The sequence below is a fragment of the Mastacembelus armatus genome, chromosome 22 (genome assembly GCF_900324485.2).
Source record: "Mastacembelus armatus chromosome 22, fMasArm1.2, whole genome shotgun sequence".
NCBI classification, from domain to species: Eukaryota; Metazoa; Chordata; class Actinopteri; order Synbranchiformes; family Mastacembelidae; genus Mastacembelus; species Mastacembelus armatus.
Window position 1 is genome coordinate 10,111,494 of NC_046654.1, and position 26,863 is coordinate 10,138,356.

The following is a 26,863-nucleotide window of genomic DNA, read 5'->3' on the forward strand; positions in this document are numbered from 1 at the left end:
AGTGAGAAACCCATGAGCATTAAATATTGGATTACCAGTATTTCTAATTGTTACTAACTATAAGGATAGATGTACAGTATGAGGACAAAGGGCTTCTTCACTACCTGGCAACCACAAGTTTTCCTTATGAATAACTCAAACCGATATTTAAATCATTAGTAAAGAATTTCCTGCTTTTATAAAACATAGTGTAAGTCATATGCCCCCTTTAAAGGGATCTTAATAAAGGGAAAAGAATAATAAATGCTTGTTTTGCAGAGAATATGAAAATATAAAGCTACATGAAACATTTTTCTGTCTGTAGACTGAGTGTGAATGTATGTAACCGTGTTTTATTAGTACCTGGGATCAGTGTGGATTTTAATCATATTGATCGCTGTCGGATAAATGTTGCTGTCGTTTTCATTTCAAGGACAAAAGCAATAATGTGGTTCCCCCCTTAATTTTCCTTTAAACTAAATTCTCCGAAGAAATGCATAGAGTTTTATTTATGCATTTGTATTTTTTTTTAAATCTTACTTTAGTTTAGTTTAATGATTGTAGGGAAAATTTCTAGAAACCAGGACAGAAAAGTTTAATCATATCAGAGTTTGGCTGATTCCTAATTTTTCCACAGGCTGACTTTATTATTGCCCAGGACGCGACCATAATGTCAAACTCTCATGTTTCACTAAATAAAACGACAGTGTGGAAATAAAATAAAGAGCCAGATCAAACAGACAGTGGAGTCCAGTATTTAAGGTTTTGGTCACGAGCCAGAGCAGCCAACCCACGCATGCTTTATTCCGCAGAGCCAAGCTTTGCTTCCAGGGTTAATGCAAGTGTCAAAGAAGACGGCTTAAGGAAATTAGCTGGGTTAAAACCATCTGTCGGGCTCAGCAGGGCTGCTGGAGACGGTGACATGTGGACGCCGCGTCCGTGGCCCTTTAAGAAACTCCATGTTTTCGCTACATGATGCGTCAACATAAAAAGCGGATGATGCTGTTGGGCTATGTAAAAACACGCTGAAGTGAGCTGTAGTTTTCTGGAGCTCTGTTGAATGCTTAGCACACCTCATCTCGTCTTATACACCGCTATTTTAGTTTAAAGTCCAACGAGTGGTGATTTTTTTACGCGCAGCGCATGGAGCAGCGCAGTTTGGAGTAAAAAAAAAAAAAAAAGGCTTCAGCCGATCAACTCAACATGAGTCGCCTTCCACTCTGTTTTCCTCCTTCACTTGCGGGAATCGTACACCTGACGCATCGCTCTTTCGCCCTTTGGAAGTGATCGTCCTTTTCACACGGTCTAAACTGGGTTATTTTCCAGTCTGCAAATCGGTAAGACACAAAAGCCTTCAACTCTTATCGCCTCTGAGGCAAAACTGAAAGTGTCAGGCAGGACAAGATCGAGCGATGAGACTGCTCGGGGTTGGAATAATGGGTCGGCTACAGTCAGATATATAGATCCTTTTGCTGGGGATCCGTAAACCACCAAGGCAACTTTTGGAGACGTCGGTTTTGTCCGCCGTCGCTTGTGCAGGTGGCACTGTCGTCGTTTGTCGCCTCGGGCTTAGAGACTCCAGCTCGTGTTGGGAGAAAATGTCACATAAGGACTTCTGCTGGAGTCAAGTTTGAGGCTCGAGTCTGCTGTGGAGTTGTTGCTTGTGGGTTTATTGTTGGGTGATGGAGATGGAAGAGGTTTGATACAAACATAACACGGTGAGACGTGTTGAGGTCAGAAATACACAGTGATCATTTTGTTTGTTTGTCAACAACAAATCTGTCACTGGATAATCTTCAATATATGTACAGGCACTCCTGGTTTTCGAAATATCTTTGAACCTGGGACTGTTTGTTGGTAGTAGTATTTTTTTACTCAAGTACTTGACTGAAATACCATTTTGAGGTATGTTCATTTATATTAGTTGACGCTTGTACTGCACCTCTTCTCACAGAGAACTATTGTCCACTATGGTTATTTACCAGCTATAGTTACGTTGCTGATTAAGATTTTAAAAAGCAATACCTGTGTATAGTGATGATGAAGTGAATAAAAGTCTGTGAAAGCTTCTAAAAAATAGTTTGGATTATCACATGAGGCATTCTGCATATAAAGTACGTTTACTTCTCATGAGGTACAATTTACTGCTCATAGGTTACTGTACTTTTACTTCAACAAGCCGAGAGTTACTGTTGATTTTTAAGGATCTTCACCGTTGGTCAGATGAGCTCTGGGAACTTTTCCTGACACTTTAAAATGTTTATAAACTTAATCTCGGGAATAATCTGCAGATTATTAAATCCAGTTCTGATTTTCATGAGAAGAATAGCTGAATTAAAGCCTATGATGTTTGGCAGGTGTTGATCTCCTGCTTTAAAAGGCGTCTGGAAAGTACAGGCTTTCCATGAAATACAAGTTGCCTGGTGAGTTCCTCACCATAATGGTGTTTGTAAAGCCTCTTGTGAACAAAAAAAAGCCTGACAATAGAGCTTCAGGTTTGGAGCATTTGTGTCTAGTCCGTTCTCCACAGCCTACCTTGACGGGCTTGTCATATCAGCATGTTGAATAGATGTGGAGTGGCCACATGTGAACCATAAAGCTGGATATCAGTTCTGGATGTAATCCCAGGTCCGGCTGTGGCACAGAGAGAGGAGAACCAGGGGGAATGTGCCTCTTGTCCAAACTCACTGTAGGAAAAGTACACAGATACAACCCTTTTTTTTCCAAAACAGTTACACTGTAGTGCCCCACAAGGTAATGTTAAATATTAGCTAACAGGAACTCAGGCGGCTCATTGGTTGATTTATTTCCATGCCAAAGTTTTCTTTTTTTTTTTTTTAAATCTAAATTTCCAAGGGCCAGTTGTTGATACTTTCTGTGTTTCAGTAGCTTCGGCTGCCAGTTGGCCATGTGGTGGTAAACGACTTCATGTGGGGTAGATATTTATGAGTGAGAATCTGATGTCCAAGCTGACTGTGTTATCTCAGTAAACACAGGTTATAGTATGATATGGGTTAGTGGGGCCCTGTAGCACCTCATACTTGGCTCAGTAGGTTCTTATAATGTGCTGGACCTTCGACTTGTAGTACAAATCACTGAAAGGTTTATTTCCAGATAGGTTTTCACATACAATGAAAGGAATTTGTCTTGGTAATGTGGTACAAACCGGACAAGAGCATAATAAATTGGAGACACACCAACTACTTCAATCAGTTTAGCGTAAAAAAAAACTACCTGTTTAGCTTTAGAAAATCATGGTTTGGGTTAAAGCAACAACACTGGCCATGAATTTGGAAATGAGAAACATACAGCTGTGTCCTGTTTGAATGTCCTGCTTTTTCCACTCACCAGGGTTTGTGTGTTGCAGTTTGCCCCCAGTGGAACGTAATTATGGATGTGATTAAAAACTGATAACAGCATTTAATGGGGTGCTACCGTTGAAAACAGCTGTCAGTTATTACCTTGAGATGAGAAGCAATAAGCCTAACAAGCAGAAACAAGTGTTGCAGCGAGGGCTGGGTGGACTTCTTTTGACCTGGATTTTTTTTTTTGCTCTCAGGATACACACAGGTTGTCCTACCTCGTTGGCGGACGTTGCAGGGGTTTTTGAGCAGCCTAACGACGTGCCTACACAGGAGGTGTATCAGCTGCGTTTTTCAGTTGTCCGTCTAAAGTGCATCTGACAGAGGAGATTATAATCAGGCCAGCTGTCTGCACAGGCCACGTAACAGCTTGTGTTTTACTTGCACTTTACATTTGTAAATGCGGCTTGAAGCATATTTTTTATTTTTCTTATGTATTATGTGTGTAACTGCAGTGATTGTATATTAGAATCTATAAATGAAAATCAGGTGACCTACACTCTACACCTTAATGTGTTACATTATGTAAAAAGGAAACCACAATGAGACGAGAGCAGCTCTTAATATTAATATTTTTATTTCTATTTAATTTTTCTTATATTTCGTTATTTGGACCAAAACACTGTATTTTTTTAATAAAGGTCTTAAAGCCAGATAAGACCTAAAAGCAGTGGGTTTGTTGCATTGTAAGGGTATTTCAAGTCCATTGTGTTTTAAAAATGCACATTTCTGTACATTTTACAAAAAACCAAGTGACACAGTCACCAGGGAGCCCCAGGGCAGACGCCTGCTATGATCTCTGGTAACCTAGTCTCAACTGAGATCAAGGAACAGGGTGACATTGCTTAAAAATTTTTTTTTTTTTTTTTTTAAATCCAGCAGAGCAAGACATCAAGACGTACCATCAGGTGGATGATACAAACCTTTAGGATGGTGAGTCTTATCGGGAAGACAAAACTAAGGCCAACACTAAAATGATCTCTGCAACTGTTTGTTGTAAACAGGCATCACAGTTTACAGAGAAACTTCCTGGCTCCACTTTGGCCTACACCACTTAGTGCAAACAGTTCTCCCATAATTTAAGATTAATACCAGAAACATGTACTTTTGATTTGACCTCCAAATAACACAGTTTAAATAATTTGTCTAAAGTGTGTCAGTAAATATAAAACCCACGTTTTAATATACTGGAATTAGCTTTAAGGGCTGTGCTTGCGTGTTTTACGATGCTAATGAGACGTGCAGTTGGATCTTAATCTTTTTTTTCAGTCGTTTGACTTTCTCTGGTCTGAATGAGCAGTGGATCTTGAAGCTCAGGATTTGGAAAGCTCTGCTGTAGCCTGTAGTCCTCTAAAAGACATTAGCCAGCCCCTTTCTCTCCCTCTCTCTTCTCTGTCTTTCTTTTCCTGACTCACTCTGGCACGGTGCCTGAGACACAGTGGTGAAAATTACAGGTCTGTTTCATGGAAACATAGAAGAAGAGGAGGCAGGGCTGGGGGGAAGCAGGGAGAGAGAGAGAGCAGAGACCCACGGGCCGGTGTCAGCTGTCGGCCGGCCCACAGCTGCAGTGGATGTGGAGCTTTCAGAGCCGCTCAGTCCTCACACACACTGGGATTGTTTACACAGGGTTGGAGTGTGTGTGCGTGTGTGTGTGTGTAGGGTGGGCGACGTGAAACTGTGTTTGGCTGAGGACATTGAGAACAGAAGCCCTCACTGTGACTGACAAACGTCAGGCTCCTTCAGTGAAAAGCACATGGCACCAAGCGTCCTTCAGTTTGGCAGATGCTAAAAGCATGACTGAGGGCCTGGCAGGTGTGCAGGCGGGCGGCCGCCCCTTCAGCTGGGTTGAGAATCCAGCGACAGGCCTCTGCGATCAGGGAGTCATTGTTCATGATGATGATGACAGTCTCACTCTGTCTCCATTCTCTGTACTATCTCAATCCATCACTCTCTTGCCCCCCCCCCCCCCCCCTTCTCTCACAAATCACATTCTCTTAATTTTTCTTCTTCCTTGTTCTCGCCTGCTCTGTGTGTCAAACGTCTGTATCTCTGAGGAGCTGTCAAGCAAAAAACAGGCAGGAGAACATGAAAAATCGCCCCTCTGATTTCTACTAGGTTTGACTTCTCTCCTGCTGGATGAGATGTGAGTTGTGGGATTCCCTCCCCACATTCCCACTCCTCTCTGATGCTTTGCTTCGATCTTTTTACAGTTCAGTCTTCATCACCATCTCTCTCCATCTGACTCGCTTCTCTTTTTCTTCTTCTCCCTCTTTGCCAGTCAGGCTGTCTGGCATTTTGCCCTGTCTCTTTGAAGAGGAACAGTAGAAGCAGATAATTACACTTCCTGTCCTGTATCTGCTCTCTGGCGCTTAACTGTCATCTTTACATCTGCAGGCTACACGCTGAAGCTGAAAAAGAAACGGCTTTCCTACTTCTTCTGCTGTGTAGCAAGCACACGCTTGTCTACATGATGTGTTTCTGCGTCACTGGCGGTTTCTTTTTCAAACTTCTGTTTTGATTCTAAACATCTTATTGGCTTCGCACCATCAATGTCTCAGGTGTTTTCTGGCTCTGACATCACTGGCAGCGTCCTGACTATGTGTAATCTATGTGTCGATAGATTTCCCCTGAAGCTGTACTACATTTGAGTTTGCTGTATTTTTTCAGTTCTTCCTTTTAACTCAAAAACACAATCTCTGCTTAAGTAAGCTGTTACCACACAGTAAAACAAAGTCCTGACTCACATTGTTGCTATCAGCCATGCATGACACAAATACTTGTGTCTCACACTGTTGATAAGGTCCAGCTTGTATTCAGACCTCGCACATGTACTGACCAATCGTCCCATTAAAGCTATATTTTGCTTTGACGTCATATGTTTGCTGTACACCTCACCTCCTGAGGGGGGTCACACGAGGCAGAAGACCTGGTGTACTTCCACCAGAGTCCTTCTCTCCAATGATAATGAGTCAGAAGAGCTGAAAGAGTTCAGAGAGTCGAAGTCTTACCAGTTTCGGCCTCTGGCTGGATTGGAAACTTTTGGACCCCAGGCTGCAAGTGGACGTTTAGACGTCGAGTCCTTTGAGGATTAAAACCAGGGTCACAGAATTGGGCTTAAGTAACATTTCATCTCCAAGAAGACACATTTGAAATAGCTTTGAGCAGCTGCAAAGCTTGTGTATTTTATCGGCCCATTGTGGGCAGTGGAAACAACACACCAAATGACATAGAATCACCATATCGTTATGGTGAACTTGTTGCTCATATATACACATCCAGCAGTTTTTAGTTAGAGTTGCGTTTCTGGTTGCCTGCCTAATGTAAGTCTACTGTTCTCTTTTAGTTCTGTTTTTGGTTTCAACCAAATCCCAGGGAAAATCTCTCTGTCTTGTGTTTCTTGCTGAGCAGGCAGTGCAGAGTAGGTTTCTAGTAGCTTTTTCACTGCCCGCTGTGGCCAAAAATAACACTACAAAACCCACGAAAGTTAACAAAACAACAGCAAACACCTAAACAGTGAGCTTAAAATCTCTAGAAATCTCCAGTGGGAGCTGCAAGATGTCAGTGATTATTCCACTTTCACAACAAATTGTCATTTTTTTTAACAGTAGGATAATGTGTTTTTGTCTACAATGTAAAATGATGTTTTGCTGAACAGGAGCAACAGTTTCCAGATAATGGTAAGAGCCAAAACATAGTGTAACGGTATCACATGTAGAGATGAGCCATAAAATCAATGAACTCAATCAGTAATGTCAGTTACAGAGACATATAGCTAACATTACTTTACATCAGCCACCATGTATCAGGCCGAGCAGCGGGGAATTAAATTCTGTAAGGGTTTCAAAAATTCTTCTGAACTCAGTCAAAGAATATGTTTCTTCTTTCAGAACTAATAGTGTTGCTTGGAGCAAAATCAAAACAACTGTTCTACATTCATCTACCATGCTTTTTAAAAGAGCAGATTTCACATCATAGCTATTGATATTCATTATTCCTGCAAAAGGAAGAGTTATAAACTTCTCCTTTTTATATATTTATATTTAAAAAATCCATCAGTTCAAGTACATACTGTAGATATTTCCTACTTTTTCTCTGGCAGCTTGAGGGTGACTGGTCTATAGTAAAATCTGATCTTTGCTGTTTTAGGCAGGGCCAAGCGCAGAAAGGGATCAATAAAGTATTTCAGTATTATTTCTCTCACCCCGATGCTATCACCGCACCTTCAGAATGAAAAATCCATCACCCTCAGTAAATATCTCCTTAGCTGAGAGTGTCTGGGGCAAGATCTTGTCAAATGGGGATACAACAGCAATTGTAGATCAGCTCAGAGATATCTGAGGTGAAAATGGTCTGGAGCACACTGAGGCGACACAAAGGACCACACATCTTTAGAAACACAGTTGAGTTTACAAGCATATATCATGTCCTACTCAAGGACAGGAAGATGTATGCCTGCTGACATGAGGGAGGGTTTTCCTGACAGTCACTCCTAAAGATGTGTACAAAGTGGAATAAAAAAAAAAAAAAATCCCTTAAAACAGATGATTCCTGTCAAGGAACCTGTGGATTCTGCTTGTAATGGCCTGTTTTCTTTGTTACTTCAGTTATCATGACAGTTTCCATGAAGTGTTACTTCCAAAGCATATTGCATTCCTCAGTGTCAGTATCAGAAGTCTTTGGTGCATTCGTTAAATGCTATATTAAATCAATAACTGATCAATGATTGTGTAGTGTAAAAATATTCATTACAAACTGAAAGAGAACTACAACTGTATGCTATCTGCCCACTAATGGGTTAGTTGTGATGGTGAAGCTGAAGAATCAGAAAGTTCCCTTAGGAGTTGGCGGACACCAAAATCAAAAACTGAGACAATATTGGGATTAGATTTGTCAGTTAGAAACCCAACTCCAAATGTGCAATGTGGTTGCTTTGTAACTGCTGGAAGCGTAAAATGAAATTGCTCACAAGTTTCTCGTATCACAAAAGCTTAGAAGTTGTTTCCATTGCCCCCATGTTTCCAAGAAATCTGTTTTAATGCAGAATGAAGGTAAACATCTTGTTACTTGGGTAAATCCATTACTGACATGAGGGTGGATGAAGTAAATATCATATTTAATCATATTAAAGTTTTTTTGATGTCAGTGTTATGTCATTACAGTGACAGCTAATGTATTCAAAATTACATTTAAAAGTTTGGGCTGCAGTGTGATTTAAAACAACAAGGTTAAACAAATAAAAATAGATGTCTGCTTTATGTCGGTATTATCACCAGTAGCGAGTGTGTGTGCTTCCTGCATGTAGGAAGAGTTTAGTGCTTCTGCTCGGTGTCGTGCATCTCTCTGCAGCATGTTGCAGTGTATTTATTGCAGTGCAGGTCAGCTCTCAGCAGTATGTACTCCCTCGGCTTCCCTTGGCGCTCACGTCTCATTAACCCAACACACTCAGCTCATTTACAGCTGTTAATTACACACTGTAAAGCTGATATTGATGAGGACAATCAGCATTTACCCCAGTTAAGCCTGACTACACGCTAACTTGATAACATAGTGGCTTTTTTTTTTTTTTTTTGGTCCGTTTGTTGTTTAGAGTCTGAACCTGCTGTTCGGTGCAGAGGCTGAAGATCGCCTCTAAACTGAACACCCACTAAAGTCAGCACAGTGGCCCTCAGTGACAGTATGTAATTTGTGTATGTGCGTCCTAACAGACCGATCTTATCTGAGTTTCCTGAAGAAATAGGGCAATACAAATGACAAGCAGTAACGGATCACTCATCCACATTATTAGATTGCACGTACCGTTAAGAGAAGAGGATGCATTAAATGAGACTAATTAAGAGGGAGGGTATGCTTCTGTTTTCTGCTGTCATTAATATGAAATTAAAATGAGTGGAATCCCCCTTTAGGGATTCATATTATGGATGTAATACTCATTAGTGACTTGATAGTGGTCATAGACTTAATGACAGTTATGTTACTGTTACACTATATAGGGACTTGGTGTGCTCTATAGTGAGTTTGTGATCGCATGTAAAGGAACAGTCTCATTTTGTGGTGTTTATTCAGGGTCTAAGTTATTTTGATTATTGATTCATGTAATCAAACAGTTACCTTCCAATTAGTCAGTCAATGGAAATATCACCAAGTAGTAAAAAAAAGCTCACAACACATTCTCAGAGCCTATTATCTTATTTTGCAAATCCAGTAAGTAAAACCCAACATTATTCTGTCTACAACTGAATAAAAAAAGCAGAAAATTCTTTCATTTGAGGAGCTGGAACCCATGAATTTTTGCTGTTTTTACATAAAAACACTCAATGTTGATCATAAATTCCTCATTTCAACTTTAATATTTGTGTTGTTACCTGCACATATAATGACTTTATGTACAGTGAGTTTATAATAATCTTCTGGTGTTATATATTATTTCTACAACATTTCAATATGGAATCATATATAGTGAATAGTCTGACAGAGCCCAGGTGATTTACTTACATGTGAGCGCTGTAGTCAAGTGTCTGCTATTCATCACAGTGTTACTGTTTGCTTTCCCTCATTTTACTTACACCTTTTATATCTTCTTAGTGAAGGATTCCTTCTTTCTTTATTATTAGATATCATTATGTATGAAAATACACCCACATAGTGTGTTTTATACAGAGTGTTTGTTTTTGTCTTTTCAGTGTTTGCTTTAGTCCCATTATATATAGACATTCATATTTATCTTTATCTTCACTTTATAATGATCTTATGTCCTGACATCTTAAGTCCTGCAGGAGTTTTCTTAAATTCATATCAGTTCATTATTTGTCTGGTCGATCCTCCTTATCTTTTCTTATTAGTAGTAATTCAATTCCACAGTCTTTATAATGACGAAAACACTGAAATGTTCTTTTTTGACAGCTGTTGTATAGGCTGCATTATGATGACAGTGTTATTATATCTGTAGAGACTTGGTGTATTCTGTACACCTTGAGTTTACAATGACATTATAGTGTTTTATATTGTAATTGTGAGTCTGGACCTGTGAGTTTAAAGTGGTCTTTCAGTAGTATCCAAATACAACAGTTATTCCAACAGGGCGTACAGTTTGTAGCAGGCAACCAGTGGATCATTCATCATAGTTTACTGCCTGTTTTCCTTGGTATTTCACTTAGGTTTTCACCATGTTTTAGGGGGAAAAAAGAGAAGTGATTTTTCTTTAGTGGGAAGTTTGGTGATTTCCAGGGAGATGTGTAGATCTCCGGACTCCACTGAAATAGAGGTGAAGTGTTCCTGTAATCTTTTCTAACGAGGTATTTCAGGATATTGCAGGGGGGGGAAATACAAGTGCGTAATTCTTTTACACGGGAGGTTATAAATACTGTGAAGTGTTTTAGTCCGAGCAGCAATATTACAGCGCCGTGACCGTGTTTTCGCGTTACACAGGGATGTCCCGGTGCAAAGGCGATCCGTGAATGCAGGCAGCGCATGAATATCGTCTCCAGCATGCCACTTCGGAAGTAGGTCACCGCTCACCGATTTGTTCACCATGTCTCCAGCTACTGTGGCTTGTTTGGTCCGCGGATCGCTCCCCCAGGTCGACAACCCGAGCGCGTAGAAACTCACCATCACAAACGAGCACGGAAGGATTTTTTTTTTTTTTTAATTACATGGAGGGATTTTCATTTTTCCGACGGGACACACAAGGTAATGATGAATCGCGGCTGTAATCCCCGTCACAGTTGGAGATGATAGGATCGGTGTGTAGCCTTGTTTCTAAAAACTCGGCTGTAAGACGAGCGCGTAATGTTAGTGATAGTGATATTAACTGCGCTCCTGAGCGATACGATTTATTGATGATGGTGTTGCAGACTCGTTTCCCCGCTGAGGAGCTTTTCTCACTTCTGCTACGGCATGCTGTCAGATTCACACTGTCCACCACCATGGCCAACTACAAGCTCCACTAGGCGAGTGTTTTTTTTTACACAGCCTGATTGCGATACACGCATAAGGTCGCTCCTCATTGTATCCGTTCGTTTATTTATTTTTGCTTAAAATAACCCCCCCCACCTCCCGATACGTGAGTGGACGTGGGTGTGTTTGATCCGCCGGTGGCTCAAACCTGCATGGAGGTGAAGGGAGGGTGGTGCTGGTGGCGGAGGATGGGTGGTGTTAGTGGTGTTGAACTGCTGGTTTGCTCCAGAGAAGTGGACTTGGTGATGCGCACTGTGTGACGGCTCAGATCCCCGGGAGCTGCTGCTGCTGCCTCGGTCGGGGGCTTTTTTTTCTCTCGTGATGACAGCCCCACACCACGTCCTTCTTATGAATGAGTGTGTGTGACAGCCAGCACAGACACCTCGTCCTCTCCCGATTCAGATAAAAGTACAGCCAGGTGATCCAGCCTGACACAAAATTATGATTAAGTATTATTAATTAGGTTTTACGTGTCAGTTCTGCTCCATTTAGGTTTGTACTTCATTGATTTTCAGGAGTAAGTAAAAACATCACATTGCCACCATGAATGGGCTGCAATTGGAGAATTAATTTCCATTTTTGCTTAAAAATGTCTGATTATCAAAATAGTTGGTAATTTATTTTTAGCCAGTTACCTAGGCTTGAGGAAAACATTGCAGTCAGGGCACTTTTTTAGTTGTACAATGTAATTAAAAGTTGTTTAGTTGTTCATCTGTACATTTTAAACTGAAATCTGAAGGTAAGCTGGTTATAAAATATAAAAATTGTCATGCAGATATTTTTAAAGTTTTTTTTTTTTTTTAATATTCCCTCAAAATGTCCTGAAATAAGAGCCTGTACACATGTGTGGGTGCATTCAGGTGTGTTACTCCTAGGCGCTATAGGCTATAGAAGGGGAAAAGTGCTTCCAAACTGGCAACCTGTCACAAGCACATTTAAGATCACTGTAAAACAAAACAAAAAAATAAAAATCTTGGTCTTGTTTGGTCAGAGTGGTGAAGGTCTGTCTGAGGGAAACAATGACGCTCTTCAGTGAGCTGCTGTCATTCCATTGTGCACGCTTGTCTTATTCAAATGAAGCAACTTGATTTGATATCCACAGACAGACACTCAATGTGAGGCTCCTTCTGCCCTCTTGTTATCTGGAAATTTAATTTCTCCCTCATGGATTGCATTTCACGGTTCACCAAGCCATTTGGCAATAAGGGCAGACCGAACTCTGAGGTGGTTTGAAAATGTCTAGCCAGAGTTGTGGTCTACATGAAAATTTGTGTTTTTGTTTTGTTTTTTTTATTCTCTTGAACTCTGGGTATCTCTCGGTTGTTTGAAAAAGGCATAAATGCTACAATACTTTACAGCTCACAAGATTGATGAGGGATATTCAAGTTTTAGTATAATCTTTGACAATTTTTACTGTAGCAGATGTAAGCTTGTTGGTATATTGTTACCGAAAGAGAGAAATGTAATAAAATCTGTTCTGTTCCATCTGTTCCTTGTAATGAAATATTCTCAACAAAAAACATGTTGACGACTGTCACGTTGTCATTTTAAAAGAATAGCAGATTTGCACATTTGGTGATTAGTTGGGTAAATACCTACTTGAGTGCTTAAATAAGCTGTTATTTTATGTGATGCTGTTGTTAGGCAGCATAAAAATAGTTCCTAGCAGAACCAGCATGCGTCACAGTCTCTTTGGTGGATTTTGGTTGACTGCAAATGATTGTAGTGTTTGTGAGTGTTACCAATATCTTGCTGTATAGGGGCAGAGCAGGAAATGGCTGCCTGGCAAACAGGTGTGTGGAAAAGCAACAACAGATAAAATAGCTGATTAGTTGAATTCTGCAGCATGTTTTCTAAGCAAAGACAAAAGGCTGTGAACATGCAGGAAAACACACAAAAACTCCCTTTGATTGCCCTCCAAAGTCATTTTAAGCCAATCTGCAACCACAGGTGACTTAGTTAAAGCACAGGATAACAGGAATAAAAATTGAATAATAATAATAATAATAATCCCTTGAGTGTTTTTTTTTTTAAGCAAAAATGTGAAAAATTCTACAGTTCCACTGCTACAGTGTGTGTATTAGCATTTTTCAGCTTCATATCACCATAAAGCATTAGGATAAAACAAGACATGTAAATATGTCAACTTGGACTCTAAGAAATTGTGAGGAACATTTTCTATATTTTCTGCCTTTACACTGACCAGGATACCATAATCTGCAGTTTAGTCAATGCTGAAACTAACTATCCTCTATGTTGAGTAGTGCACATTCATGTGAGCTCAACTTGTCCTTCCATCCATTCTCTGTCCATTCTCCCAGCCGACATTGGTGAGAAGCTCATATTATAATTATATCGTTTCCTATAAAAGCATGAAGGCATATCCATCATTTTAAAGATTGACTTAAAGCACCATACAAAGTTGTGGTGCAGATGTCTGAAAATGATTGAGGTGTCATACATTTTTTGTACAGTAATCTTAGTGTGTAGATGTACTATCATATGTATAGTAGCAGCGTTGAAGAAACAGTTTCTTACAGTAATTGATTACATACAGTATTTGTCAAGGATTAAGGGAAACAGGGTCTGGGACTTAATAATTTCAGTGAGAGTGTGTGATTGTGAAACATGAATGATTTTCTAGCTGAAGAGTCACTTAATATAAAAAAGACCCATGTTGACTTAGCTTTTGGAGGTCAAGTAGCATAATTGTGTTTCAGGGCTGCAGGAGGAAGGATGATCCATCTTTTTTTGCTGCACACAGGAGTGTCATTGCATAAAGGTCACTGGCAGTTGAATCATCAGGAACTGCAAAGGTTTTTCTTAAGTGAGAGTTTTTTGTGTGTTGAGAGAGCAGCAAGTCTTGTAAATTACAGATGATTGAAAAGTTTATTGTGCATCTTCTAGAATAAAGCTGCTAGTCAACCTGGATATATATAATGTACTAGTCAGTCGACATGCAAACTGAAGAGGTCATAGTGACAAGTGCTTCTGCCAGCAGTTCTGGTGAAATTCAGATCAGTTCATGAGTCATTTGATCATACTCTGTTTTTGTGTTTCCAAGTTTTGGAGAATATCTCCTTCATTTCATACCACCAGGTTTTTAAAATAGTTTGCTGCCCCTTAGCCAATTGAAATATGTGCTCACTCAAGGTGAAACAGTCTTTAGTCTTTTCATGTTTAATCTAATTACGTACTCTTTGATACGCCATAGTAACACTTGTGGAGAACAGCTGCAGGCTGTAGCTATGGCTAAAATTAAATCGATGTGGCATTGTGAATTACAGATCACTTCAAATCACTTCCAAAAGCATCCATCATATCAAACACTAAATACATCACCTAAATGCTACATCAGTTTTGCTTCTGTGATAGCTGTGAGTGGGTGAATGCTTGTAATGTTGGCCTTCTGGTGGATTGTGTGAGTCATTAATCTGCTTCAACATGGGTTTAAGGAGCTGGAAAATGCTCTTTAATGCTATAAAGAATTAAAAGGCATTATTTTGGTTACAATCCCAGAACACAATTAATTACTATATGGAATACATATGGAGTACATTTGGATTCATTTTTCTCATCCATTCTGTGTGCAGTGTATGTGCATGTTAATGGGGTGGCTTGTCTAGGTGATTATACTCAAAAACTGACAAAAATCTGTAGTTAAAAAAATGTATCAGAACATCCATAAGTTACTTCAAGTCACTCTCAGATTCTATTTGGCTAAATGTCTGATTTGTGTTTCCCCAGAGAGTGTATGGCCCCATCTGATGATCCATGATGATGCTGAGTGAAGACCCTCTCTGAGCTGAAACCCACCACCGAAGGACATTGTGGATGAAGAGGAGGCAGTGGACGCTGAAAGCATGGTGAAAGCTCTGCGGACCCAGCTCCTAAAATGCATGAAGCCCCAAAGGGAGAGGGGAGGGGAGAAAAAAGGAGGTGGTGTGAAAAAAGGAAAAGAAAGAAAGAATGAGCTAAGAGGAAAGAAAAAGAAAGACAAGAGGGAGTCACGGCGACGTAGGAAGAAGACACTGGCGGTGGATGATGGAGATGCACTGAACTGCTGTGTCCTGCTCACCCGTCTAGAGGAGAAAGGAGTTGCAGGCAATAGAAAGAATGCATCAAAAGTTTGGAAACAAAAGAGCGTGAAGGTCAAAAAGAAGCTGCACTTACGCTCCACTCGAAGAAGGACCAAACCCGGGCTAAAGAAAACTTCCACAGCCAATCAGCAAGCACTGGAACCAAAAATCAACCAATGTGACGCCTTACTCATGTGTACTACACCGGTCCTTGAGCCCCGCAGGCGGAGAATGGCTTCTCTCAATGCTGAAGCTGTCAACAGCTTGCTTTTCTACAGAGACGATTATCTCACATCAAATCTCACAAAGAAACGACAGCCGTCCAACAAAGCCCTAGCTAAAGATAGTCTTACTGAAACTGAACATAGAGATCATAAAACCAAAACGTTTCTTTCAGGAAGGAAAACGGTCCTAAAATACAAACCCAGAAAACAGAAGCAGTCTGTAGCAGAGACTCAGAACATTGACTGGTTGAGTTTGTTTGCACCAACGCCTCGGCGTCAGGCAGGCCTCACTGCTGCAACTCTTCTAAAACTCACCAGCACCTCGTATGGAACCAAACGGCAAAAGAAGACAGAGTCCAAACTGGTCACTGGAAATGGAGCAGCAGCTGTGACTCAGGACGAGGTTAAGGGTAAACCCATGTGTGGAGAAGCCATGCAGACCAAAAGAAAAGCACATCCCAAACATGAGGAGCAACTAAAGCACAGAAAACAGGGTACAGAGGATCCAGTCCATTCCCAGGTGGACTCGTCCATACAGGGATGTTGTACTTTGTGTAAGACAGAACCTTTGGATTCCGAGTGGAAAAATGGCACAGGAGGGCAGGAGCATCTCAAACATGCTCTCCATTGTGGCTCTACACTGGGATTCTCCTTAAAACCAATCAAAGAGGAGCAGGTGGAGAACGAGGTGTCTTCCTGCTACTGCTGCTCCCAGGAGAGGTGTGTCAAGTACTGTCACAGACTGGCCCTCTTCGTGCAGGACAAGACCCTCAAGGAACCAGACGACGGCTCACTGTCCGATGTGTTCCATCACCACCATCACCATCATCACCACCATCATCAATCCCCCCACTCTGTAGGCCACCCAGCCGCCATAACCATCAGCCCTCACACTTACACCTGTTTCCCTGGCTACTATGTCCACTTCAGCCACCCGGACACCTCCCCCTCACCCATGTCACCACATTCTTTATGCCCAAACAGTGGCAAGAGACCCAAGCTTCTCCCCAGCACTGGTCCGCAGCCCTCAGGGATTACCCATCCAGTGTACTGCTGCACCTCAGTGGAGGCGTGCTATGGCGAGCCCTGCAGGATCAACGGCTACTCTGCTTATGCCAGTGTGATTCCAGCCATCGCCAGAGGAGGGTGCTCCTTCAACCCCACAGATTGCACCAAATGTAACCATAGCATCAAAAGAGGTGAGCAGACAGGAGATTGGACATTAGATTAGACACAACCTAAAAGGACAGTAGGGTGTACATAATCTATTTAACTTTTAAACAGGAGTACATATAAAAGCAGTTTGCATAGCCACATCAGAAGAAAGGTGGCAGTAATATTGCTAAGGTCAGATCAGTGCTATAAACATAAGCTGTACTGTAACAATAGGGATAGGAAAACAGGACTTCAGAGAAAACCTCTCTTTGGTCTAGTGGTCTGAGATGCTGACAGTATAATCATCATCATCTCTGATTTATTTCCTGCTGGAAACTTTCATTGCCTGCATTCTCTCAGTGTATCTCAACTATCAATTGCGAGATAAAGGAAAAATGTCAAAAAAATAAATAAAGCCTTCAGAAAGTTAAGGTTGATAGCGTAGATTTGTGTGTCTGTTTTTGAACAATTAGCAGCAGTTATATTGGAAAGACCAGAGAATGAAGGACTGAATAAAAACCTACTCCAGCAAAACTGGAAGGCTTGTGAGAGACAGTCTGGAAAAAAAATGAATTGACGCAGTTGAAGCAACAGAGGCCGAGATCCTGACATTTAATCCCTATTATAGGTCAAGTTCCATAATAAAACTCAATGGCTTCTTTTGTTCGACTTCCTCTGCAGGGCAAATGGCCATGTTTTTCAAACTTCACGCCCTCAGTTTATAAGCGAGGCTTTCTGTTATCAATTTGTAGTCTTCATGCCAATGCCGAGACAACCAGGATCACATCAGGGCTATTTTCTTAGAACTAGACAGCTCTCTCCAGGTTAAGTAGTCTTCCCCATGATGAGTAAACAGGAGTTCATTTGTAAAATATGTAGCTCATTTAGGTATGACAGTAGGATTCAATAGACATATGTGGACAGTATAGTTATTAGGTCGTATGCAGTGTCCCCTCTAATCAGTCTGCTGAGAATAGCTGCTATGTCAGACATTTTTAATCTCCCATTTTTGAATGTGACTTGAGTGGGAAGTAACAAAAAGAAATATCAGTTAAAGGGCAAGACCTCTTTTCTCTCAGTTTGAATACGGGCGGCCGGACAGTGAACATAAGGCCTGTGCAGCTGAAACTTAATGAGCTGCTTGTACCAGTTGGACTATCAATCGTCAGTGTTCAAATTAGAGATGTGAGCCAGAACAGGAAAACAGTGTGTGTCTGTGAACGTCTCACTGTGTGTGTCTGCCTGAGTGTCTGATTGCCTGGTTCATATAGTACCTGAACGTGACTTCAAAACAACACATGTACACACACTCTCTCTTTGTGGTCTTCATCATATAAAACCAGGTCAGCCTGTCAGGGCTGAGGCTCTCAACCTTTATCTGAAATCTACTACTACTGTATACTACTATACAGTGGAAATCTATACAAATAGGAAGACATTCTGACACGTTACGATTTGACGGCCGAGTTTCATTTAGTTTCTTACCCCTGTGTTACACATGCTGGCTCCCTGTCACACTGACTTGACTTAACAGCATAATTCAATAGAACAGAGCCATCATTAGTGTTATTAGTAACACCTGTGCTTTTCAAGTCAAAGCTGTGAAGAAGGCCTCTGGTCTACCCACACAGGTGTTGCCACTTCTCTGCCTTCGAAGTCCTGAATGAGTGTGTTCTGATCAGGTCTGGTTGATATCTCGTCTTCTGGCAAGTGTTAAAAGAGAACAACTCACCGAATACGTCACCTAAAAACATCATACCATGAAAAATCTGTTTTCTAAATAAGTAAGGAAAATATGTCATGTAAATACATCATGTCATACCAGGAAAAATGTGTCATCCAAATACATCATGTAAACATGTGATCTGAATACACTATCTTAATAGGTCCTCTAAATACGTCATGTTAATACAATAACTAATTACGTCATCTAAATACTTTGACTTTAATGACCTCATGTTATTCCCAGCAAGGCTATACGCAACATCAGCTTGAGCAGGGGTCTAATTAGCAATTATAAGTGTGTGCAGTGAAGTTAGCTGGTGAGCATAGTGGAGCATTTAGCAACTAAACATATTTCTCTGAGGAGGCGTTAGAGACATAATCAAGGCCAGAAAAACGACTCTATGGGAAATCTAGTGTTGGTCTATGGGCTGAACTTGTAAATAGGCAACTTATATGTAACATGTAAATACGCTTGCTAATAACTTCACTGTATCAACTTAAAATATATTGCAGTTTATTAGCCTTGTGTTTACAGTTTGTTTATGCTATCTCCCAGCTGGTAGAAACATCATTTGTTATAGGATTAAACCATTATTAGCATTACACTGTAATTGGTATTTTAATGTTAATGGTAATTTGACAATGAATACTGTTGGTTTGAAGTATTTCCCAACTTTATGAAAAGTTTGTACATACATGTGCGAAGCAAATACTACTACAGTTTTCAAATATACAGTAAGTTGTACAGGTTCAGTGTTTCGCTCTGAAGGGTAATGATGGAGAAGAAAATGTTAGTTTTCAAATACTGTCAAGTGCAAGTAATTACTTAATTATAGCACTTGAGTAAATGTGTTTAGTTGTGTTTCACCCTTATTTTTGTGTATCTTCAGTAGGTTAACTGTAAACAAAGTACCCTAATGTTAATGTCCATGAAGGAAGTAAAGGCTGCTGATGAGGTCTGGAGCTCAGAGATCACACCAAAATAAATTGAACGTTTATTTGCATTAATGACATAAATGACATCACCACAGCTGTATCATGGGAGTGTGTGCAGTCTACTCTTCTTACCCTACAGTGAGTGAGTGAATGTTTCGTAGAGCATTTTTCAATGTCAGCTTAATGGAGGTGTGTATGGGTGTGTGTGTGTGTTTGTGTGTGCGGCTGCACTGTTATAGGCTATAATTGACCTTAATTGACACTCTGTTTATTTTTTCTGCTGGTTCAGTGGAACTAATAACAACTGAGTGCTGCTCGTGTCTGTTGTTATGTAACCTTGTTAAAGGTTGTCGACAGCATGGCTGCTCCTTAAAGGACTGTGTGCATGTTTCACTTCATCATGCTACTTCATTATCCTTCCTTTTTTGTTCCTCCCTTAGACACCTACCCATCAACCCTCAATGACCATCACAGCTCCTCCTCCATCCCCATCTGTCCCAGTCCCAGAATCCTCACAGGCTGCCCCATTCCCACCGTGCCTCCAGCTGGCCAATCAGTGCCCCACGTTCAGACTCCGCTGTCTGACCCCAGCGAACCACAGCCTCCGCTGCAGGTGGCAAAGGAGTGTCCGCAGAGTGCCAAGACGCCCAGCGGGTCGAGGTCTGGCGCACGCGGTACCGGCAGCATCAGCTCGGCTGTCTGCCCTCGCAACAGGGACAAGAAACAGAAGCTCAGTTCTGCCAGCGTCGGAGGTCGAACGGTTGCCAAGCAGCCGAAGAATGGCGGCCAAAAAACCACCAACGGCTGGCGGCCAGTTGGCCTGCCCTTTCAGAAAGAGGTTTTCTCTGTGGTATGTAGAGAAAGTCATGCTGGTGCTTTTTGGCGCAACAATGATGGTGCTGCTTGTAATTAAGTCTGGTGTAATTTAACTTGACTGTCCTAGGAGAATTTAGGATGATTTATCACATGCATCATTGTCACATCAGGGCTGAGTTTCATTCTGACACCTGATTGTCCACATCTGCCAAGACACAGAAGTCATTCAATATAAATTACATCCTGCAGCTTTTTACCCCATTGCCTCTCACAGCTTATCAGTTTCTAGCTGCTTGAGGAGTTAGTATTTCCTGTTGCCTGTGTTCCCAGGGAGAGGAGCCTCTAGTGCTAAGGAAATGTTTTGAGGGAGTCCAGAGGGACGGGGACCTGATTCGGGTCAGAGACACTGTTCTGCTAAAATCTGGGCCTAGAAAGAAGTCTCTGCCTTATGTGGCCAAGATCTCAGCTCTGTGGGAAGACCCAGAGTCAGGTAGGACACACACTGTACACAGTATTTACTTACACCACACAAAATGCTGGAATAATGCAGTTTCAACTGTCTTAAGCCGTGAAGTGATCTGTATGTGTTTTTCTTTTTCCTTCAGGAGAGCTGATGATGAGTTTGTTTTGGTACTACCGCCCAGAACACACGCAGGGAGGACGCAACCCCAGCATGCATTGTGAGGTAAGAAGCAAGTCTTTTTAAACCACAAGGAAAAAAAAAAATAGTTTCATGAGGGGTCAGCATGTGTTCGTTAGAATATAATACAAGGACACCTGAAACCAGTGTGCAATGTGTGTAAGGTACAGTATATAACCACAAATGGCTAATTCATGGTTTCTGAGACTGAGTGTCTAAAGTGTCCCTTGAGGTTGAGGCAAATAAAATTTCATCATCTACCCAAGTCTGCAAGGGCCTGTGATGGGACGTGTGCCAGAAAAGTAAACTGGGAGCCTGTTCTGTGCCCTGTCAGTACTCTGTGTACTGTGTATTTTTTATCCTTGATCCTGTTCTCACACACGTTTTATTTTTTGGATCAGGTTTTTTTTAACCAAATAAAACAAAGGATCCTTTTTTCTTTGTTTTCGAGTGCACATTTTGTGCAATCTGTCCACATATAAGTGCTGTGATTGTAGTATGCAAAGAATGTGTGTGTTTGTAGGAAAATCTGCAGCTGTTCATGTCTGTGTCCATCCTAGAGTATGATCAGAGCTTTACCTCGTCCAACCAAAAATAGTCCCCAAAAAATGCATCACTTTAAAAAATCTTATAGATTATAGATTTAAAAAATCTTTATATTTGAATTTTATTGTTTTATTGACCCTTGATCATTTGCCTGTTTTCTACATTGTGTGTTCAGAATGAAAACATTAGGATTCAAGACTTTCCGGTTACCCCAGTAACTGCAAATGTATTTTTAAAAGATGATAGTATATAAGTACACAGGCATACATGTAGAGGAACAGCTTCAGTTGTGCTCACGTTTTCCAGAGGAATAATTTGCTCTTTTTTTTTTCACTGTCTAAAAGCAACAAACCGCCTGAAATCTGTCATTGCTCAGCTGTGATGCACAAACAACAAACACATCAGAAGAGCAGAGAGAGAACAGTAATGGCCTTGGTTCAGAGAAAGAAGTGAAACATCTTTCCGTTGTGAATGTGTCTTTACATCTTTAAGGTGATGCTGAGATGGTTCTTGTGTACAGTTTAGCAGGGAGATGCTGCCTTTTGACATTCCTCTCAATCAAAGACTACATGGGCCAACTGTGAAGCTTTGCAGAGATCAAATGCTGCTACATGGCACTTTTCTTTCGAGCCAACACATGAATTAAAAAAAAAAAATTCTCTTTCCCTAGAATGAGATCTTTGCATCTCGTCACCAGGATGTGAACAGTGTGGCCTGTATTGAAGACAAATGCTATGTCCTAACATTGGCACAGTATTGTCGGTAAGAAAAAGCATCTTTATGTGTTAAAGTGAATGTAGTTGTTTATTTCTTTTGTAGTAAACATATTGCTTTAGGAAGATTACCATGTTTGTTTATGAATCCAATCCATACAGGATTATCTAAAAAACAAAAAATAAATGTTTAGTATCAAAAGCAGCAGGTTTTTTAGCTCTCAGACTGTTTTACAGTGTTTTTTTTTTTTTTTAAGAGGGGTTTCGATGTCCCGTGTTTGTTCTGTGTCCAGATTTTGTGCCTTGGTAAAACGCCGTAGGGAGGGCGTACGTGACAGTGCCACCTCCCTGATGGTGCCACCTGTTGTTGGCAACGCCATGCCCACCCACCACTGTGTGCCCGATGACGTTGACCCAGAACTGGTGTTTTTCTGTCGACACGTCTACGACTTCCGCTACGGCCGTCTCCTCAAGAACCTGCAATAGCATCTGACAGGGCTTGATACATAATGGTATGGGACATGAAATAACGTTCCTCCGGTTTCATCCTTCACAACTTTAATTAGATACATACTGTACCTACCTGCTGGTTCTGCCAGAGAGGAACTGAGAGTTTAAGATGAAGGATTAAGAAATGAGTTTATTATGATTTGAAATCTCTTGTTCATACTTAATGTGTCACACATTTATTTAGTAACAGTAATGGTTTAACATATTGTTTAAGAGTTAATATGGCAGTGTAAGTGGTCTTTATCATACATGGCTCCCTGGTGTTGTAGCAGCTGTGTGACAAACCTGGAACCTGCTGTAGAAAATGCTACTGTAGCTCTTAGAAATGTGATGTTTGATAAATATGAGGGGAGGTTGATGTTACATGTGAATAATGGCATCACCACAGCTGTATCATGGATATGCCATAGAGGGAATCTCAGGCATAGTGTGCCGCATTGGAAAGATTTCTGGCTGAGGCTTAGGACCATCACTCAATTCTTTGTAATGTGCAGTTGCTTTGTCTTCATTTAATTGTAGAAACATGCAGTTTTCTTCAACGCACTGTACGCTGAAGTTTTCTAGAGCAAACATCTGTGTTCAAGGTATTTTAGGGACTAATACTGGAAATATGTAGGAATAGTTAACCTGTATGGACCAGGCTAACTATTCCCCTCTAATTCCAGTCTTTGTCCTTAGCTAATCAGCTGCTGACTCGCGCTCCATATTTATCATCCAGATATATGACTGCTAAAAATCTTGTCTGCAAAATCTCTGCAAGAACGAATTGATCATGTTTCCTAAATTTTCAGTTCTGTTGTCTTCATTTCATGAAATTGGCATTGATCCTCTGATGTATGTGGAAAACTTTGAACACAGCTCGTCTTGATCAGTATGTTTCATTAAATTCTGCAAATTCAACTAAATTTGCTGATCAGGTACGTGCACCATGGGATAGACCTGTACTCTACAAAGAAAGCGCAGCTCAGTTTTGTTTGGCTTTGCAGTGTGAAAATGTCAAGTCAGCAGAGCATTGAGGGGATTTTTTTTTAATGCCATTGCTGAGGGATATTTTACTTTCTCAAAGCTGTGAACCGGCGGTGGGATTTGACTCCGGTGTCAGCTAACTGTATATTTGCATTAATATATCTGGATGAGTGTTCACGGCAGACGGCATCAGTTAGTCACCTATATTCATGTTTCCTCACCGATGAGATGGTGAATAATGTATTCAGTGTAGCATTTAGTTCTGTGATGACTCATTCCTATGTTTGAGAGAAGATATGTATTTATTTCTGTACTGAGAAAATATAATTTATTTTCAAAAGATAATTTTAAAGAGTAGACTTTTAGATAAGTGGCTTTCATTCTTACTTAGAAAGGAAGTCAAGATTGTCTCTCCTTCTCAGCTGCGCTGTCTCAGATGAAAAAGTGTGTGAGTCATTTGCAATATTATTTCTGTAACTGATTGAGCTTGCTTGCCCAATACAAGCCTATTAAATGTTGTGTTGAGGTGTTGAGGTCCTCGAGGCAGGAGGACACATTTGGAGTATTTGGAGGGCTAGAGTTTGAAGGGACACCTGCTAACATGTGGACAGAGATGCTTAGCCTGCAGGACCAAAACACACCTGGGCCTCTTCCAGCTTCCTGTCATTCTCTTTTTTTTTCTTTTTTTTTTTTTGTTACATCTTCTGTGATTATAATGCTTTGCCTCTTCATCTTTAAATGCTACAGTAATTTAAATGTACCTTACCATTAGCCTGTGCCCTTGATCTAGCTGCCTTATACAACATTCCCAGCCTTTCATTTAGACATGTGTACAAATCTCAGCTTGAGGTTATGAAGCTTCTAAATGTGCTGATCGTGATTCCTAGATTGCTTAAAAGCCATCTCAGATACATCGCATTCATGTGATCTAAAACGGAAAACTGATGTTTGAGCAAGAGTTTTAGTTTGATGTTTTAAAAAATACACTTATTCACATTTTTGATGGACATTACATAAGAAGATTGATCGAAGCTTAGTTTAGCATGAAGACTGGAAGCAGGGGGAACAGTTTGTAAAAAGGCAAATAAAATCCACTTTGTAGCACCTCTAAAGCTGATGCATTTACACGTTGCATGGTGTTCAACAAACAATTTTCTGTATGCGGTTTCTCTATGACTCCAGTCTTCACACTAAATTAACCTGACTGGCTAGTGGCTCAAGCTTCATATTTTACATACTGACAAGATCTAGCACTCCACAAAAAAGTGTTTTCCCCAAAATGTCAAATATGTCCTGTAAGTTTGTGCTTTTATCCTTCAGATCACAGGAGCTGTGCTTAGGTTGGTTTGAGTTGTTATGAATTGTACTTATTTTCATAATGGAAAAGAAAAGTTGTTTTTTGCCAAAATATTGCAAAAGCTTTGTGGAGAGCACACAGTAGGAAGAGAATATATTATGGTGCAGGAGTGCAGAATTTTTGTTTTACTCTACTTTTAAATACTTAGAATGCAAAATGCTTTATATGATATTTATTATATTATTGATCACATGCTCTACATGAAGGAGAAAGCTACAAACTATTTACAGCCACCTTAAAATCTCAGGGGGTGAGGCTTTCATTGTCATTTTCATTGTCTTTCATTGGCATAGATTTTAGATTGAGTTTTGATTCAAAATGCTTACTTCTGCTTTACTCCCTGTAGAAAGGATTAGGTAGATTAATTCTGTATGTTGATTTAGAAAATTATTATTCACTATAATAAATTATTGTATTAATATTTGACTTTCAAACAAGGCTCTTCAGATGAATATGTTCATATTGGTTCGTTCAATTACATAGACTAAAAGGCAAGAATAGGCCCTGACCATACCATATTGCTTTTCTCAGTAAACCAAAGGTGATCAGTTCCTATGAAAACGGTATCAGGATCTCTCCACTGGGTGTTCAGTGGATATACAGTAGTAAAGCCCACACAGAACAATGTCACAAAGCAGAAGTAGGTAAAATGAATAGATTTGATTTCAAATTAAAATCCCACTGGTTGTTCCCCATCAGCATTAGAAACCACACGCAGTACATATTATGGCCTTAGGAATCACCCAGCAAGCTAATTATGTTTAATCAAATTGTGTGATACTTATGTCTTAATTGGTCCTCTGTGCCTGTTCCTATTAACCCGTATCTATTCCAAGTGTTTTCCATGAAGAGGAGGACGAGCAGTTACTGTTGTTTTTACTCACCTTCCAAATGCCTTTCATTTTTGTCAGATCTTGGTCTTGAATCTTGAATCACGACAAAGAAATGTTTGCACCAAAAAATGAGAGAGTGACAGGAGGGTATTAAAACATGATTTTAATCTCATTCCCAGGTCTGATGTGAATTTATGTTCCTACTCTTTTGCATGGCATTTTGGAAATATCTTGGAAATATTAATCAGCACAGAGTATTTGTATGGTTTGAAATGGACCTCTGTGATATAAGAAAAAATTTTTTTATTGTAATAAATAATATATGAGTTTGAACGAGTGGAGCTGTTTATTTTTTTGACAGCTGTAGTAACACATATTGTCCACATGGTGGATCAGAACTGCATTTATCAAATATTGTCATCACAGATCAAATCGCTGAGGAGTGTTTACCAAAATATTGATGTTTCAAAATATTGCTCTACAGAAAGTCAATATTAATTGACTACAGGCTTTCAGGGTATTTGAGGCTGCAAACTGGATCCACATTACAAACTTAACAAGGTTTGTCAAGCTCCTGTAATGTAAACATGATTGAATCAATTCGGTCAGTCAATTCTCACGTCACATTTATTTCTTTGTGGACAAGTTAATTAGAAATGTAGATTCCCGGCTATGGCTCCTGTTATTCTCTCTGTTAATGTTCATTTTAAAAATATATGGAGGTTTTTCATCAAGAAAGGACTGAAACATTCCACCCCGCAGAATGAAAGCAATCTGATTTCTTTAAATTAATATCAGGAATAGTACCATTTGCATTTAAATTTGAAACAAAAAATAGTATTTTTGGCATCTTATGAAAATAGTTATTTCATTTCCTCAAGCCTCTTCCTTCTGTTTCTACTTTTGTGATGTGTTAATTACAGTCAAATTTATGTGTTGTCTGTTACCGACTAGATGGAGTTGACAGAAAGGCAAGAGCTGTGAGATATAAACCATGTAATTCAGGTTTCTGATGAATATGTATGAGGCCTCTGACACCACTCATTCAGGTTATGAGGTTTGTAAAAGT

At 40.2% G+C, this 26,863-nt stretch overlaps 1 protein-coding gene across 1 annotated transcript; it reads left to right on the forward strand.

Moving 5' to 3' along the window:
• The first annotated feature begins 854 nt into the window (after nt 1–854).
• bahd1 (bromo adjacent homology domain containing 1) lies at nt 855–25,966 on the forward strand. Its single transcript, XM_026302614.2, has 7 exons — nt 855–1,316; nt 15,042–16,796; nt 19,854–20,263; nt 20,560–20,719; nt 20,835–20,914; nt 22,086–22,177; nt 22,422–25,966. Exons 2-7 carry the CDS (start codon nt 15,158–15,160, stop codon nt 22,612–22,614), a joined length of 2,574 nt encoding a protein of 857 aa, XP_026158399.1. The 5' UTR covers nt 855–1,316; nt 15,042–15,157; the 3' UTR covers nt 22,615–25,966.
• The last annotated feature ends 897 nt before the right edge of the window (nt 25,967–26,863 follow it).